The 13,914-nt window shown below is 39.3% G+C and overlaps 1 protein-coding gene across 1 annotated transcript; it reads right to left on the minus strand.

The window, feature by feature from the left end:
* Positions 1-677: 677 nt before the first annotated feature.
* On the minus strand, positions 678-13,596 carry LOC139946224 (transmembrane prolyl 4-hydroxylase-like). Its single transcript, XM_071943841.1, has 11 exons — positions 13,511-13,596; positions 10,623-10,826; positions 10,031-10,112; positions 9,242-9,414; positions 8,548-8,721; positions 7,587-7,705; positions 7,005-7,062; positions 6,240-6,376; positions 4,719-4,809; positions 3,835-3,952; positions 678-2,433 (listed from the first exon to the last, which is right to left on the minus strand). The coding sequence occupies exons 2-11, from the start codon at positions 10,809-10,811 to the stop codon at positions 1,775-1,777; spliced, it is 1,800 nt and encodes a 599-aa protein (XP_071799942.1). The 5' UTR covers positions 10,812-10,826; positions 13,511-13,596; the 3' UTR covers positions 678-1,774.
* Positions 13,597-13,914: the final 318 nt, after the last annotated feature.

The raw sequence follows: 13,914 nt of genomic DNA on the forward strand, positions 1-13,914 counted from the left end.
AATCTTTTGTCAAATCAAGCCCTGATCCATTTCTCGTTCAGTGCGACCCATGATGGGTGTCAAACTGACCCGAAACTGTGGAAAACTAACGCATAGTCCGAGTCAAACCCTCTTTTTAAAATCTTTTTTCTAAACTATTTTGATTTGTTTGCAGTTTTCGGGTAAGCTTGACTAAGAAATTAATCAGGTCCGCTTGGATTCGGAATCGTGGTCAATTCCTGCGAATTCTGCAAGAATATGATAAGAAAGCGCAAGCTCCACTGAGGTTTCAAAATCCATGATATATGCAGACCACGCTACTATCTTTAAAAACATCCACGTCAAAATCGAGGTGCACTGTCACAAAAAATGTCAAAACATTTTTGACAGCGGAGAAGGGGGCCAGTATTTCCCCAATGCATAACACACAACATGGATGCGTCAAGTACAACCCCACAGGGCTTGGGGGGGGGGGGGGGTGTGTTGTTAAAGACGGGTGAGTTTTGAGCAGAGCATTCAGCCGATGTGGTTCAACCAAAGACATCAATTCAAACTTCCCTGGTTAGTTGATCGAGGGGGAAACGGCCAGCCTCGGAGGAAGGTCTGATAAATTTAGAAATTACTTCAAAGGGATAAGTACAAACTATATTTCGTTTTTTTTATTTTATTTATTAGTAAATCGTAAAAAATAAGGCAGTGATATGAAATTAAAAATATCATATCAGATTTTTTTGGTTACTGGGTATTAATATACAAAATGCATATCTGCTGAGTACGAAAGAATATAAAATTTTCGATTAAAAATATTTTCCTTCTGAATATAAAAAAAACCCAGTGATAAAATGGTCAGGACGGCCACATGAAGAACTATGTACTTAGAAAAGTTATTTAAATCAGCACACATACACCATTCAAAAATCATTCGGAATATATCATTAAATATATATATAAAACAAAATTACAAAAGAATTGATCATTAAAGACACTGGACACTATTGGTAATGTCAAAGACCAATATTCTCACTTGGTGGATCTCAGCATATGCATAAAATATCAAACCTGTGAAAATTTGAGCTCAATTGGTCGTCGAAGTTGTGAGATAATAATGAAAGAAAAACACCTTTGTTACACGAACTTGTGTGCTTTCAGATGTTGATTTTGAAATCTCAAATTCTAAATCTGAGGTCTCGAAATCAAATCCGTGGAAAGATACTTCTTTCTCGAAAACTACGTTTCTTCAGAGGGAGCCGTTTCTCACACTGTTTTATACTATCAACAGCTCTCCATTACTTGTAACCAAGTAATTTTTCATGCTAAAAATTATTTTGAGCAATTACCAATAGTGTCCACTGCCTTTAAACTCTTCTTAACAAAAATAGCGTCATCTTACTATAACAACAATATCACAGTTGCATACTATTGTAAGTCCCTTTTTTTTAAATTTTTTTTTTACTTCTCATTACCAAAATGGTAAAAAAAAATTGCTTAATTTAAAAAAAAAAAATGCTTTCACATTTTAATTTGCAACCGTCATTATGTTTTTATATAGTATGCAAAAACCAATATTTTTTTTAAGAGGAGTTGAATTTTCAATTCAATTAAAGAATGATTTTCTTTTGGAAACTTCATTTACTTCTGTACCATTCATATGTCAAATGAACAGTTTTAAAATTCAAATAAGTTCGCTTTTAATATAAAAATACGGTTTTAGCCAGTTATATATTTTTGTACACGATCTTCCTTTAAGTTGAGACAGTCATCCCAAAAGACTAATGTTTAATAAACAAACTGCTCTTCAAAGTTCATCTCTCTCTTCAACTGACATCAATCGTTCATATTTAATGTCTTTTTCCAACTTGTTTCCATCATTAATGTCCCAGAGGTTGTGATTCTTGAGAATGTGAGTGGGCTTTGGCTTTGTGTCTGAGACGGTGGCAGCGTGGGCGGTCTGTGCGTAGGCATTGGCTGCCTGGATCAATGCCGAGAAGATATACCCCTCATCAGTTGGCAATTCAGCTTCTAAGACCTCCTGCCAGATTACCACATAATCCTGTCTTATCTCACCCGATGGGTTGAGATGCTGGTAAATATGAATTTCAGCAGCTGCGCGAGACACGTGATCGACCAACCGGTCTACCAGGCCTCCATCAGGCAGGTCTTTAGAGAAGAGCTCCGAGATTGTCTCAGCACCTGCCTGGCTTTGGAGGTAATCCGACCATAACATCGCCATGTTCTGAACGGCTTCCATGAAGGATTCTATGGTAGGATCCCTGTCTCCGCTACGCTCATCACCATCCTCCTTGCCACTTTGAGCCAACTCACTGGCTCGCATGTAAAGCATTTGTTTTTCATAGGAATCGTCAATGTCAATCCAGTTATTGGCAATCCACTTGGTACCCTGTCTGACATCGCAACCTCCGTGCAGTGAATACGGGTTCATGTCACCAAGCCACCCTTTGAGGTAGTGAATAAAAATAAAGTAGTCTTCTTGCTCATTGCTTTGGGTCGATTTCTGCTCTTAATTTGGGCACATCAAACAATGACACCATTTCCAGTGTTCCAATTTCAAGAAAACCCACACTTACTATAATCCACAGTGTTTTTAAGACCTTGCCCCAATTTTATAAAGCTGTTGAGCAGAAAATGCTGTTTGAAAACTCCTTTGCTAAGCAAACATTGAGTGGGTCATCAGTCATAACAATGTCAACTTAATGTTATTTTTGCTAGTAACCGTTTTCTATTAAGCAATACTACTCTGTGCTCAGCAACACTATATCAACACAACACTCACACCTAAATAGGTATACTGGTATAACAGAAGCAATAATTAATTATTTGCTTGCATTTAAACCATAGCTTTTTTCTAGTTTGCAAGTATTTGCAACAAGCAAATCTTTTTTCTCATACTATTTCACAAATTTTCAGGGCAAAGCATGACCAAACTATGAGAAGTTTAGACAATTCAGAAAGCACTTTCATGACCTGGCTGACCACCAAATTCCATTGCTTACTGTGCAAAGACAGAATGTTTGCCCTAGCTGCGTACATGTAATTGAAGAATGCATAGTAACACACGCACAAAAGCCAACATAATAATAATAATATCAAACTCTTATATAGCGTACGCATCTACCGAACAAGGTACTCAAGGCACTTAGTGTACTGAAAGATTAGTTATTGAAGTTATGAATTCTGAGACCGAATTATGTAGCACCTTATAAGGGTTTACAAGGTGCCACGGCGCATACAGCAGCCACAGCCAGGAACACCTGGGCTAACCCCTTTACTTTTCGATAAGTGCACTGGGTTCTTTTACATGCGTTTACACAACACATGGGACCAACGGCTTTATGTCCCATCCGAAGGACGAAGCAATGGTTAAGAGTCTCGCTTAAGGACACAAGTGTCACGGCTGGGGATTCGAACCCACACTCTGCTGATCAAACCTTCCAATATTCCCTGTTTCCATATAAGCAAAAATTCTTTGCTTAAAGACACTGGACACTATTGTCAAAGACTAGCCTTCACAGTTAGTGTATCTCAACATACGCGTAAAATAACAAACTTGTGAAAATTTGAGCTCAATTGGTCGTCGAAGTTGTGAGATAATAATGAAAGAAAATCAAATTCGTGGAAAATTACTTCTTTCTCAATTTAATACTACATTATCTCAGGGGGAGCCGTTTCTCACAATGCTTTATACTATATCAATCTCTCCAAATTACTTGTTACCAAGAAAGGTTTTATGCTTAAATTTATTTTAAGTAATAACAATAGTGTATTATTTAAGCAGAGCCATGATATTTGGTCCTGTCTAGTTTATTGTCAACTACAGAGATCTTCACTTTTACTAACCTGTTGTTTGATTGATGTAGTGATTGTACCACATGATGGCTTTACCCTTGGCTGGTTGAACGTACACGTTAGCATTGTAGCAATAGTGGGATAAATCATACACGTCAGGGTCAAGATCCTAAAAACAAGGAAACATTTAAAACATTCAGTTCTTCTTTTACTGTACAATTATTAAAAAGATAAACATGGAAGATGAATATGCAGGGCTGTATTTGAAAGGGCAAGGGCACCAAGGCATTTTCTTTTTGGTAAAGGGCACCCTATGATTAAATTGCAAATTTGTACTGGAGCATTTCAAGGGCACCAAGGCAGAGACCAGGTGACACGGAGGCAATCGCCTTCGTTGCCTCCGTGAAGTATCAGGCCTGAATATGTCTAAAATTGATAGATTTAAATCACCAAAACAGGACAGTAGAATGTTTAAACACTAAGAAATTAATAAAAAGGACTATGACAACCTCAACAAATTCAACAAATAAATATAAAAATAAACATCCAAGTTAACTCAATCAACTAAATTCTTTGTCACAAGATCAAAGTCAACGCCATTTAGATTGCATATCATTGAAATTCAGGAATGAACTCAAAATTTTCCCGCCCCCCCCGTCCCCACGCTCAATGTTGACTAAAACGCAGAAGAAGATTGCCACATGGAACCAACATTGAAAGGGGGCAGGGGGGCCCAACGAGACATGGCCGTGATTGTAGTTACCAAGTAGGTTTTTATGCTAACAATTATTTTGAGTTATTACCAATAGTGACCAGTGCCTTTAAAGACAGCAGAGCTCAGAATGATGAAAAAGTGTTATTTTTCAGGGAGTTTTCAGTACAGAAAGCAAAGGTTCACAAATTAGCAGGATATTAGGTCAACGGTCACTTCTTACCTCTTCTGAGAATGTCTCATTGTCTGCCACAGGAAATGCTGTTTCCCCGCCGTCTTGTGTCTCGTCAAGATAGTAGAGAATTGTTAAGAATCTGGAATCAAAAGCCCAAAGATCATCAGTGAGGCGCATTGGTGAGGCGCACCAATGCGCATTAGTGGGTTTTTATAATAATAATAATAATAATAATAATAATAATAATAATAGACCGTTTTTATATAGCGCTTTTCACGCCAGAGGGCGTCTCAAAGCGCTTCCGACAATATTACCCCTGGTCACCGGGCCTTAAATCATTCTTTAAACCATCTCAGCTCCCTGGGGAGTATACAGCCTGTGCGACAAATACATGCGCTACTCGGCTAAACCAATCACAAGAACCACCTCTGCCCTCACAGGTACCCATTTACCCCTGGGTGGAGAGAAGCAATTATAGTTAAGTGTCTTGCTCAGGGACACAAGTGTCACGACCGGGATTCGAACTCACACTCTGCTGAACAGAAGCATCAGAGCTTGAGTTCGGTGCTCTTATCCACTCGGCCACGACACCCTACATGTGCAATGTCTGACAGTGGTCTATATGTTAAAGGAGTGTGATTGCAGGCCTGGTATCAAACATATAGGCAATGGCCTCTATTTCCCTGGTCCCGGACTCTGGAAAGCTGGACTCTGATGCTGCATGCTGCTTAAGTACTGTGGAGGCAGATTAGCTTGGTGATGCATTTCATAATAAACGATTTCAAAAGCTTTCAAAGACCAACTCGTCCGATCCAAGGCAACGTGTTCCTTTAAAGCCATTGGACCCTTTCGGTAAACAGTATTGTCCAAGGCCCACACTTTGTGTACCACAACTTCTATATCAAATAACAAACCTGTGAAAATTTAGGCTCAATCGGTCATCGGTGTCGGGAGAAAACAACGGAAAAACGCGTTTCGCCGTGTCATGACATGTGTTTAAAATAAATCCGTAAATCCGTAATTCTCGTTAACGAGAATTTATATTGTTTTGCTGTTTTCTCAAAAAGTAAAGCATTTCATGAAATAATATTTCAAGAGAAGTCTTTCACCTTTGCCTTCTGTAAACCCTGTAAGTTATTTGTAAATCTGTGAACTTTTATTATTTTTTCTGAACCGAAAGGGTCCAATGGCTTTAAGAGTCCTTGGAAAAACATTGATAACAATCAGATAGACCTTTCTATCGCAATGTCACAGGTCAAGTTTTTTGCCAGCCCAGGTTGGAAAACCATGGAAAGCCATGAATGCAAAACACAAAACAGGTAACGATGTTTAAAAAAAATTCAAACTTAAAGTTGATTTCGTCGGAAACAAAACAACCATGGGAGGTAATTTATTTATTATAAAAATTTGCAGCAAATGATGAATTTGGTTCAAACCTCTGTTAACACGTTGAATATGCTTCATTTGCTTCATTCAGCCGCCCATGCCAACCAGCTTGGTTTGTTTATCAACAATGGAAAGTTCTATAACCTGAATTCTTATGACCTCTGACCTCTGACACCAACTTACCTGCAGAGACGTATCCCATGGTCATGATCCCAGTCTTCTTGCAGTGTTCCTAATGTATGAGAACAAGGTATTTTTGGATCAAGCTCTTCCGAGTCATAATGAGCGTGGAAATGACCGCCATGTTCGTAGTAGACCACCTGAGAAAATACACAAGAGACAATCGAACACAACATCAATCAACCAACCCTCGATCAGTACAAAGCTTGTTATGACATGAATGTGGTGTGTTGTGGTCTAGTCCAACGGAGCCTAGATTTGGTGTCGTTATCAGCAGAGGCATGGGTTCGATTCCCGGTCACGACACTTGTGCCCTTCAGCAAGGCACTTAACCATAATTGTTTCATAAAAAGTTCGAAAGGTAGTGCCTTCTGCTCTACCAGCCACCCTCCTTGTTGATGATACCCATGCCTACATCCTTAATGGACTGTGAAGGGGGTAACCCAGTTTCAGCCATAGGAGTAGGTTGCACCTGTAGCCCTCACCTTTAAGTGGCCGTCCGGCCTTGTTTTGTTAGGTGATACATTGAAAAAACACAGTCAAAAGGCCATTCATCTTATTGCATGACAACATAACGGTTTGAAAACCTGGTATCAAGCAATGATGGGCGCATAATTAAACATGAATAATCTTGTCGATCCGCTCGCCCTTGGTGGATTTACAACAACTCTGGATTTTAGACCCCAACACTAAAATTGATCTAGCTACAACCCTGTCTATTACTATACCTCATCCATATTCATGATCGAGAGTCTAAAGGTCACTCACCTGTAAACTTTCACTGTGCTGTACTATATCCCCTGCTAGTCCCGTCAGTGCGGTTACTCTGAAACAAATTCATAATTTTGTTTTTTTTACACAAACACCGATGTGTGTTAGCAATGTATACTCAGTACTTTCCCGAGTCCTGTGAAAAAATATCACAGGCATATTACTCGGGTGGGATTCGAACCCACGACCCTTGCAATTCTAGAGCAGTGTCTTACCAACTAGACTACCCATGTTGCCCGGCAGCTAGAGGCCGTTCGAATCCTATGTTTTGGCCGCGGGTACCGCAACGATATACTGATGAAACAAATTCATAATGATGGGCATTAATTGCCATACTATTCAAAATTTTATACTAGATTCTGCCACACTACTTCACAAATATCAAATAGGTTATTCGCGTGGTTTAAAGCACTGTATACTACAAGACGTGCAGACAACCGTTAAAATCTAAAACTGAAACCTCCTTCTTTGTTTTCTCGGCGTGGGGTTCTTGGCTAGTACCAGTTCGACAAGAGAGAGAGAGAGAGAGAGAGAGAGAGAACCAAGGGGGAGAGTTGAAAAACAAATTTTGCAACTTACTTTTCCCTGAGGTCTGTCAGCACCTCATCCCCACTACCAATATTGAGCCAGGCTTGTTGGCTGACACGGTTCAGTTTACTATTGTCATTCTTACAATGCTCAGACAGCCACTTCTTCATCTTAAAAAACCAATAAATAAAAAGATTTCAATCGTTGAAATTTTTCTGTTTTAAATATCTGAACAGAATATCTTACAATGGTTGAATTAGACACAAGCCAAGCAGACAACACTTGTTAAGGGTGCTGCCCCAGAAGTATGATGTGCTTTCTTCACCGAGTATACAGTGCTGAGCCCACTTTGATGTAGGGAAAAACAAGATTCGTGTACACAAAGTATGGTAGAGATACATGGAGGTGCGAGGACTACAATCCTGGCCATACCTCGTTGGGCCCCTGTGGCACCACGGCCCCCTTTCAATGTTGGCTCTCAATGTGCGGTCTTCGCTGCCATCAACATTGAGCGAATGGGTAGCCCAAGCATTTTGGCCGGGATTGTCTGAAAATTTTCAGCGTAAAATTTGTTTATATACATACACTAAAGAAGGCCTTAAAACTCCATAAATGTGCACAGACAGTGACTGCTCATTTCTTGCTGAGTACGGCAATGAAACAAAATACAAAACAACAAGAATGTTTTTGTTCGGAGGGGGAAGGGGGGGGGGGTTACAACATTATGCCCTTGATTTTTAACTTGGTGTTTTGTGGTTTAGTTTCAAACATAAATAGTGCATACATTTTTTTTAAGGAGGAGCGGAAAATCAAAGAGTATGAGATTTGAGGTAGAGAACAGAGTGTACAGAAAGTATGATGTAGGTGGGTGGATGTGTAAAAAATAAAAAGTATAGTGGTGGTCAGTGGAACTTGGTATAAGGTGTAAGCGGAATAGAATGCACCCAAAGTATGAACGAATCGAGTCAAGGTGTCAGGTGTAGGAGGGAATAGAGTTTCTTATTTTACTGACCTCTTGCATTTTTTCGCGATTGATTTGAGAGAATTCCTGCATATTCAACGCACCATCACCGTCTAGATCAAGATGATTATCTCGTAGCATTTCCAAGATGTCGTCTTGTCGAAGGAAAGCATTGACTTCAATAAAATCGCCAATGCTGTCAAGAAGCTCCTCAGCATCCAGAACCTTCAAATCAATGACAATGTGAACATTTTGATCATATTCTTGTTTAATTTCTGTGGTGTGTCGTGGCCTAGCGGTTAAGAGCACGGGATTCAAGCTATGGTGTTCGGTAAGCAGAATGTGGGTTCGAATTTTGGTCGTGACACTTGCTACATAAAGTTGGGGAGGTAGAGCTTTCTACCAGCCAGGGTTCTGATTGATGATAACTAAGCCTGCATCCGTATGGACTGTAAAGGGGGTAACCCTGTTTCAGCCCTAGGAGTAGGTGGCAACGGCCCCTGGAAGAACAACAATTGTAGCCCAAACCTTTAAGTGGCCTTCAGGCCTTGTGAGTCTGGCAAATTGCATAAAAACAAAAAAAACAAAAAAACTTGCAAGTAGACTATACAATAGTGCTTTAGACTCGTGCTTCATAAACTGTCATGCCTGTTGAAAAACATGGAAGGACACCAAGATGCCCACTATATAAAAACTAATTATGGAGCAAAAGATTCCTTCTTTCTACAAAGGTAGAGTTCCTTACCTTATCTTCATTGGAATCAATATTCTTGAAGACGTCTTCACTTGGGTCTTCCTCATAATCTTGAGGATCTTCTCTTTCGGTGGAGTCTTTAACTGAACTTGTAAAAAGTGTTTCCTTCTGAGCCAGGTCCTTGATGTGGTCGCATTCCTCTTGAGAGAGGAACCCTGGTATCTCTGAACAACGACAAATCAAAATAGATCAGACCTCCCAAGCCCAAACAGCTCCCTCTCTGAGGTCAATGAAGACCGATTATTGACTAAGAACTGAGCGCTGTGCGTACATACGTGTACACTTCAATTGTTTGACCCCATATTTTGGGGTTGGTAGCTAATGAAATATTTACAAGCCGAGAGGCATAGTAAACATTTTTAAAGACTGCATGGGTTAGGTTTAGGGTTAGGGTTAGGGAAGAGGTTACGGAGCAGACTTTTATGGCTCCTCAACATATCTTCCTTTTAGCACATCTTAGCTAACAAGACAGGCACATATCTGAGTAATAGACAGGGCTTCAGGTGGGCGGGGCCTAAAGAATCTTGGTCTTTATTGCCCACAAACGCCCTTCCTAAGCATGGGAGGCACAAACCAGTAAGTGGAGACAAGGCGACAGGATTAAAAACTTATTGATATGTTATTTTGCCGGCATCAAGGATAAAGACTATTGGTTTTACCCATACACAGATGTGTGTAAACCACTGTATACTTAAGTACTTTTTTCCCCCGAGTGCTGTGAAAAATTTATCAGACGATGGTGTTATTGGTAAAACCAAGTAAAAACAATACAATGCTCACCAAACAATGGAGGGTCTTTGGCTAGGGTCTTTATCTGCAAAATCTGACCAGATGCAAGTTCCAACTGCTGCATGTGATCTTTCTGAAAGACAACAAAAATAACAATAAACATTGCAAAGTGCCTTTTTGCTTAACTCTTGGTCCATCTCTCTTCATTCATCCATACAAAAGCCAAAACTGTGGAGGAACAAGGTCATCCATTAGGATGGACTCCTCCAGAGCAGTACGGATTTACTAGCAGGTGAATTGCATAGTCTTGGGCCTAAGATCTTCACATGGATTATTTCCTAGCCTCGCTACCATGGGCAGCGAGCCATATCACACACTAGCTTTGCAGAAGTCTCTTCTCGCTACCGTGGGCAGTGCGCCCAACGTCCCCTAGCTTTGCAGATGTCTATTCTGGCTACCATTGGCAGCACGCCGTATCGTCTGCTAGCTATGCGCAAGTCTATTCTTGGTTTTATTTCCAGCTTTCGCAAAGACAGTCGTCAACCGAAATGATTTCAACAAGAAAAGTGGCCCTCTGTTGGGTTATCACTTCGATAAGCTATGTTATGTTACGAGTATGGACCAACACTCCCCTAGCTCATACCTTAACAGGGTCAAGTTGAAACAGTCTCCGTCTTATGTAAGGTTCTCCAAATGAAACTCTTTCCTTTTCATCAAAGTCTCCGCTCTCTGAATCTGAATGGTGAAGCAGAGGTTCCGCCAAAGATGCTGGTTGAATCCAAGTCTCAATGATGAGGATGCCCAACAGCAATGTTGACCACAACGACATCATGATTTAGATGTGAGACTGAGAATTGAATCGAAAATAAAGAAGATTGTGAGGTTTACCTTACACCAACAGAAGTGTGTGATTAACATGCAAACCGGGCTATGGCTCTTTTAACCCATGGCCAGCTTGCAGGCAAAAGCTAATCAAATTGGTCGTCTACAGGCGAGATACAGGTGAGGTGCAAATTTGTTGTATCCTAGGCCACTCGCCTACTCCTCGTAACTCGGCGCAGACCCCAGTGTCTATCTATCTATCTTCCATGAGAGTACATCCCTCCAGAGAAATAGTCATAGTTTGGGTGTAAATGTACTTGGTCCTCGCTGAAAGCTTTACACTTATTACAGTTATTATTGTAGTACCTGGTTACCACTACTCCTGCTATTATTATATGGTTCGTTCCAATCGTCTCCACGTAGAGACATTACATCTACACCTATCCAGCTACTTGTCTAACAAAGCCTATTCAGATACGATAGCGGAACAAACCTCATCCGACATAGTTCTAGGATAGTCGGAGGAGTAACCCTCCTAGACCTACCAAGACTCACGCATATATAGGCGGTAGACTCACGCATGAGGGGTCTCTCCCCCTCTCACGTGTCGCAACCATTTTCTCTTGCATTGGGGCCAGACCGGAGAACTTTTTTTAAAATTGCGACAATGCATTGCCATATTGCAGAGCGCAAAACGCACAAGTTTGTTTCGATTCCTTTCGCAAATTCGTTCAATGAGCTCCACCAGCGTAGACTCTTCAACAAATGGCAGAAGTCGTGAGCGGAGGATTAAAAGCCATTGGACACTTTCGGTGAACAGTATTGTCCAAAGGCCTACACTTTGTGTATCACAACTTATATATAAAATAACAAACCTGTGAAAATTTAGGCTCAATTGGTCATCGGAGTCAGGAGAAAATAATGGGAAAACCCACCTTTATTTCCATCCGTAAATCTTGTTGTCGAGAATTGATAATTGTTTTAATGTTTTCTCAAAAAGTAAAGCATTTCATCCCATTTATATAATTGAGACAAACAAATGGAAGCAGATATTGACTACTTCGTACTTGACTAAATACTCTTTGGGTAATAATATTATGTTCAGTCCAAATTGGGTAGCAAACTAGCATTGTACATTTAGTTGTCAATAGAGGGTGGGGGCGGTATTAAAAATAAGTGGTATACTCTAAGTATGAAAGAAGTTTCGTAGCAAGTGGAATGAACCCTAGAGCTAGGGATGGTTTTCCCAAAGAAACCCCCCCCCCCGACTGTTATTTTAAACCCCTGTGTATGGTCACTTATTTATAAATAATAGTTGCAAATAGTTTATTCAATGTTGCAAATACTAGTGTATCATAGGAGGTCCTGTTTTCGAGGTGTCCCTAATATCGTGGCAAATCTTTTACCTCTCTGTGTGTGCGCGATGTAAACAGTCCCTAGATACAAATTGTGTGGTTTTATTTGCCAAGCAAAGAGTCTCCTCTTCTTTGACCAAAACTTAGAAACACGTAAGGCTCCATTGGTCATTTGCACTTAATTTGCACGTAAATGCAAAAAAGTTGGTATTTTAGGCATTTCTACAAGGTCCAAAATATGTCATAATGTTGAGGCCATAAAAAAATATTTGCCCACCGAAAAAGTTTCATCAAACGCTATTTCAATTCACAATTCATGATGATCAAAATCATGTGACTCAATGTTTTGCTGAGCATTCTAAAGAAAAATACCGAGGCTTAAGAAAGCCATGTGCCTTATATCATTTTCTAATATTTTTTTGAGATTTTTATTTTGTAACCCTCGTATCAATACTATTATTTATATTAAAATTTAAACATCAGCTTGTTGATTCAATTATCACTGTTTATTAATACGCTTTATTATAAATATTAAGAAAAAAAGTAGAAAAAAATTAAATAGAAATCAGATTTTGAAGCCAGTAATTATTCACACTTTTTATTTTTGTTTTATTTTTAAAAATATTTTGCAAGTTACCGTGGTAGTTTTAAAAATTTAATAAAAAAATATTTTGAATAAAATGAAGGCAACTGCTGGCTATACAGTCATACACAGAGTCTCAAAGAACACTTGTAGTTACTGCAGATGTTTCTTCCATGTATGGCTTCACCGGGAAACCATACTTTCTTGTTTGCCGTGAAAATAGGAAAAACTCAAAACAAATGGGGCCAGTTGAAGTCATCGAAGATCGGTGTGTGGTGTGAACATTTCAATGTCCATCAAGTTTTAATATATGTTTGCATACTTCGTATTAACAAATGAAGATAATTAGGGCATCGGTTGATATATTGCATCATTATTTTTTTCCCAATTCAAAGAAAAAGGCATAATAGCGTGATAACTGGTAAGCAGAGGATATAATACAGAGTAATAATATGGATAAAATTAATGTAAATATAAAAATAAATAAAAACGGGAGAAGCACAGCTTTTGTTCCCCAGCCTATGAACAGACAGACCAAAAAACAGACAGACATTAAAAATACAGGACAAAACTAACAGGACAAAACTGACACTTTGAGTTTGACAGGTGTAGTAAGACAGAAAATAAAGCCGTTACAACATACAAAGTTAGTGTTTAGTTGGTGTTAAATTCCAAATTGATTGATTATTATTGTGTTAATGTTTCCATGGTACAATTGTAATAAGGTTCTTTATTTGAATTTGATTTGGTATCTTGCTGGGGTCTACTTACATCTTAATTAATGTTCAGTCATTCCTCCAGCAAGTAAATGTCTGTTGCAGACAACATCACAGATGAGTAACATAAGTTGTCAAAAGACTAAAGAGGGCGGTATGTAAGATGAGTGGTCTCAAAATTAATGATAACAACTTCCAAATAATAGTAGCAACTGAAACACTAACCGATTACTGGAATCGATATTTTTAAAGAACACTAATTTTTGCAAATGTAACGCTAATCTATAGGCAAAAATTGCATGGAGTTGGAATCGATTCTCAACAAGAATCGACTCTTTTAATGTTTTGGCAATGAATGACGAACTGTCAAATCACCAAACTGCTAAAATCTAATCTCGTCCCCAAAAGTGTGTCGCGCACGTAGTGATCGCTCTCCCCTACTGGAAACGTGATTGGAAG

Source organism: Asterias amurensis, chromosome 13 (genome assembly GCF_032118995.1).
Source record: "Asterias amurensis chromosome 13, ASM3211899v1".
Lineage (NCBI taxonomy): Eukaryota > Metazoa > Echinodermata > Asteroidea > Forcipulatida > Asteriidae > Asterias > Asterias amurensis.